At 39.1% G+C, this 3301-nt stretch overlaps 1 protein-coding gene across 2 annotated transcripts; it reads left to right on the top strand.

The window, feature by feature from the left end:
• Positions 1-431: 431 nt before the first annotated feature.
• Positions 432-2869, top strand: LOC121969970 (cyclin-dependent kinase inhibitor 4-like). Of its 2 annotated transcripts, none has more exons than XM_042520320.1 (3): positions 432-956; positions 1921-2115; positions 2420-2869. In XM_042520320.1, exons 1-3 carry the CDS (start codon positions 529-531, stop codon positions 2517-2519), a joined length of 723 nt encoding a protein of 240 aa, XP_042376254.1. In that variant the 5' UTR covers positions 432-528; the 3' UTR covers positions 2520-2869. The 2 variants fall into 2 exon arrangements, with proteins under 2 accessions (XP_042376254.1, XP_042376253.1); XM_042520319.1 differs by having other exon boundaries at positions 436-956; positions 1921-2127.
• Positions 2870-3301: the final 432 nt, after the last annotated feature.

The raw sequence follows: 3301 nt of genomic DNA, 5'->3' as shown, positions 1-3301 counted from the left end.
AATAATTTTTAACTTGTAAATGCTTCTAAGTCATTTGTAAAAATACAAAATGCATTTGCAAGTTGATTATTCATCCAACCGTCTTAACAATTTTAAACATAAAATTTCAGGTGAAAATGATGAAAGATAAAAAATATATATATAAGAAGATTAGTGAAGATTAAAAAACAATAAAAAAAAGTATCGAGGTGGTATGAAATCTGTAAGATAAACAGATTGCCATTATGTATTAAATGGGAGTAATAAGTCAAATTAGAAATTTTTACGGAAATAGAACTAAGTTAAAATTTTGTTGGACACTTGTAAATTATACAGATTTGAGGCCCGGACGAATGTTAGTACGATATTGCACAACGATATTGCCATTAAAGGATAAAAATGATGAAATTCAAATAAAAGGAAATGAGTCTCTCTCTTCAGAGAAACAAACAAGCGCACAAACTTTTTTTTCTGTCTGTTGGCTTCTTTTTCCTGACAGTGAATTCTACTCCTTTCACTGGTTAATCCGGAGAAAAAGGTTTGATTTGTATGACGAAATCGCAGGGTCCTGGAGAGGGTAAGTACGCGAAGAAGCCCGATGTCTGCGGAGAAGCGAAGGCAGAGGGGAAAGACGCATCCCATCTGCCGTACCTCGGGGTCCGCACCAGGGCCCAAACCCTTGCCCTCAGAAACCTCGAGGAATCCTCCCCGGAAGCCACCTCTTCCTACCTCCAGCTCCGGAATCGACGACTCGAGAAGCACTCCTGCTCTCCCTCCTCCGCCAGGTCCCGAGCAGCCCCCAAGAGCAGGCTCAATGTTTGCCATGGCCCTAGCCGCCAGATCGGCGGCAATAAGGTATCCGCTAAAAAGGAGTTTGTAGGGCTCGCGACTCGCTTCTCGAAGAAGGTAATTACCGAGGTCGGTTCTAGTTTGGAGACTTCCGTTGGGGAAAATGTTCTCGAATTCGACGCGAACAGGTAGGTTTTTTTTCCTAAGACAAAAGATTTGTGACCTATATATCATGCTTTTTAATTCTTAATTTCTGTTATACTTTGGATTCCTCTGTTTTAAATATTCAACTTTTACCTTTTAAAGATATTCTCAAGGCCTGTGCCTTCCTAGACGCCTCCTCTATTATGTGGGCAGGGATCCTATTATGTGATATGAAATGCCCGTCTGGCTTTCTCATAAATATGGAATCTGATTTTCTTGTTGTCATCAAAATTCTCTCTTGGAAGGCCATTAAAGGAAATTAAAAGTGCAACCTTCTGATTCTTGTGTTTCCTTAGTAAATTGCAATTTACAGATTTTTTGCCTTTTCATTTTGGTTTCCAATGGCCGACGGTCCGCTATTGTTGAAGAACGGTATCTGGAAGTATATAGCAAGTCTTGCTCTTCTTTGCTATTCTTGTGTTTGCTGTTTGTCAGCGAATTAACTGTGGGTTACCTTTGACAAATTCTTCTAGTCACTGTAAATGTAATGTTAATTTATGCAACAGATAAGTTTTGGTCATTTTTTTAATCTTATTGCTACGCGGTCCCCAGAATTTTATCAAACCTTCTATATATTTTTTTCCACGCCTTTGATACTTGCTATTGGCCTCTTATGAGCTCTTCTGATGGCAATACACTGTGATATCTTTGTTTCATCCTTTGTGACGGTGCCTGTGGCAGGTTTTTCTGTACTGGACTTCAATTCTAGCAGTAAATGATCCTGCAAAAGCTTTTAACTTTTCCACTGAAATTAGGGAAGTCCAATAGTTTCAGATGCCCTAACCGGTTCTCTTATTGAGATTATTTTGTTCATTTCAAAGCCTGTAACAGCTTTGCTGACTCCTTTTCTGCTGAATCTTTTGATTTTGAACTAATGTTTTCTTGCCATTATGATACAGTTGACATATTCTCCTAAAGAAAATTTAGGCAATTGTCGTTTGGCTGCAGGAGTGACAGAGAAACCACACCCTGCAGTCTGATAAGGAATTCAGATGCCATAGAAACTCGTGGGTCAACAACCCGGCCTACCTACTCGACTGCAAACAAGCTGCAGCAGCTACCAATTACCAGTAGCATCCCATCTGCATCTGAGGTGGAAATGGAAAGGCTTTTTTCTGGGCCTGAACAAATCCAACAGAGAAGGTTCATGGAGAAGTACATATTCTTCTATGCTTTAAATTTCTGGCATGATAGTACTTCTTTGGACTCATGGTCATCGATATTAAGGGTGGTACAATAGAGGTTCTTTGTGGTTGGTTTATCGATCACAGCTTGCTACAAGACAGCATAGTATTCCTGCACAATTGATGAGTTGTTTTCCAGATATAAAAATCTGCTATATTTTATAACAATGTTGTTTTCATCGATTGTTGAATTTTTAGCCATATCTGTGATTTGGGATTTCTAAATGTCATCGACTCTTAGTAGTCTATCATTTTTTTGGCAGGTACAACTTTGATTTTGCGAATGATAAGCCTCTCCCAGGCCGTTATGAATGGGAAAAACTGGACTCTTCTCTGTGCAGGCAAACCAAAGGGCGCCTATAACTGCTACTCCAAGCCACACAAAGAAGGGGAAGGCTGCAGTGGTGGTGTTTGCTACCCTACTTTCTTTTGTTAACAAGTAGGTGTAATGTCTTGGTTAACTTGGCATATCCTGGAACACCCTAGATGTACAGAACCTTATATTAGCAGTCTAGCAAGGTGTTTTGAGGCAACGATTAGGGTCGTCAACTCCTTGCTTCAGGGTAACCTTTCTCTCTTTGTAGCTTGTGTGTATACATATATACGGTTGGTTTGTTGTACTCTGGCTTGGCTTGCATTGTCGATGCAAGTGGCGGGGAGACAAATGTATTTTGGAATGAAAGGTGGCCTTCCTCCATTATAATTGCCTTCTATCTCGGTAGCATGTCTGATGTTGTCACACTGTTGATGTCACAATCTGCTTGGACTGTTTTAGTCTAGAATCTTATGTTCGGCACTGCTTCCAAGGTCCCTATCCGACAAACATATTTGACTGGGTGCGGTTTCGGTTAAATTCTTAAATTGGATGGTCAGGAACTTGTCTCAATCATCCAAAATCAGTTAAAAATCCTTCAGATCTCAAGTGATTATTGTCCCGGGATCATTTTTTAAAAATCCTTATTGTGTTAGAATCAAATTTACTAAAATTGGAATACGAGATATATTTAACTTATAGATACAAAATCTAAGCAAAACAAACTACTACAATATAAAAAGAAATCGGTAAACATACACAAAATAGGGGGAAAAAATTCAGTAAACATACGCAAAATAGGGGGAAAAATTGGAGTAAAAAATATATCCCA

The sequence above is a fragment of the Zingiber officinale genome, chromosome 4A, assembly GCF_018446385.1.
Source record: "Zingiber officinale cultivar Zhangliang chromosome 4A, Zo_v1.1, whole genome shotgun sequence".
Classification (NCBI taxonomy): Eukaryota; Viridiplantae; Streptophyta; class Magnoliopsida; order Zingiberales; family Zingiberaceae; genus Zingiber; species Zingiber officinale.
The sequence above is the reverse complement of the archived record's forward strand: the minus strand, read 5'-3'. Positions and strand labels throughout refer to the sequence as shown.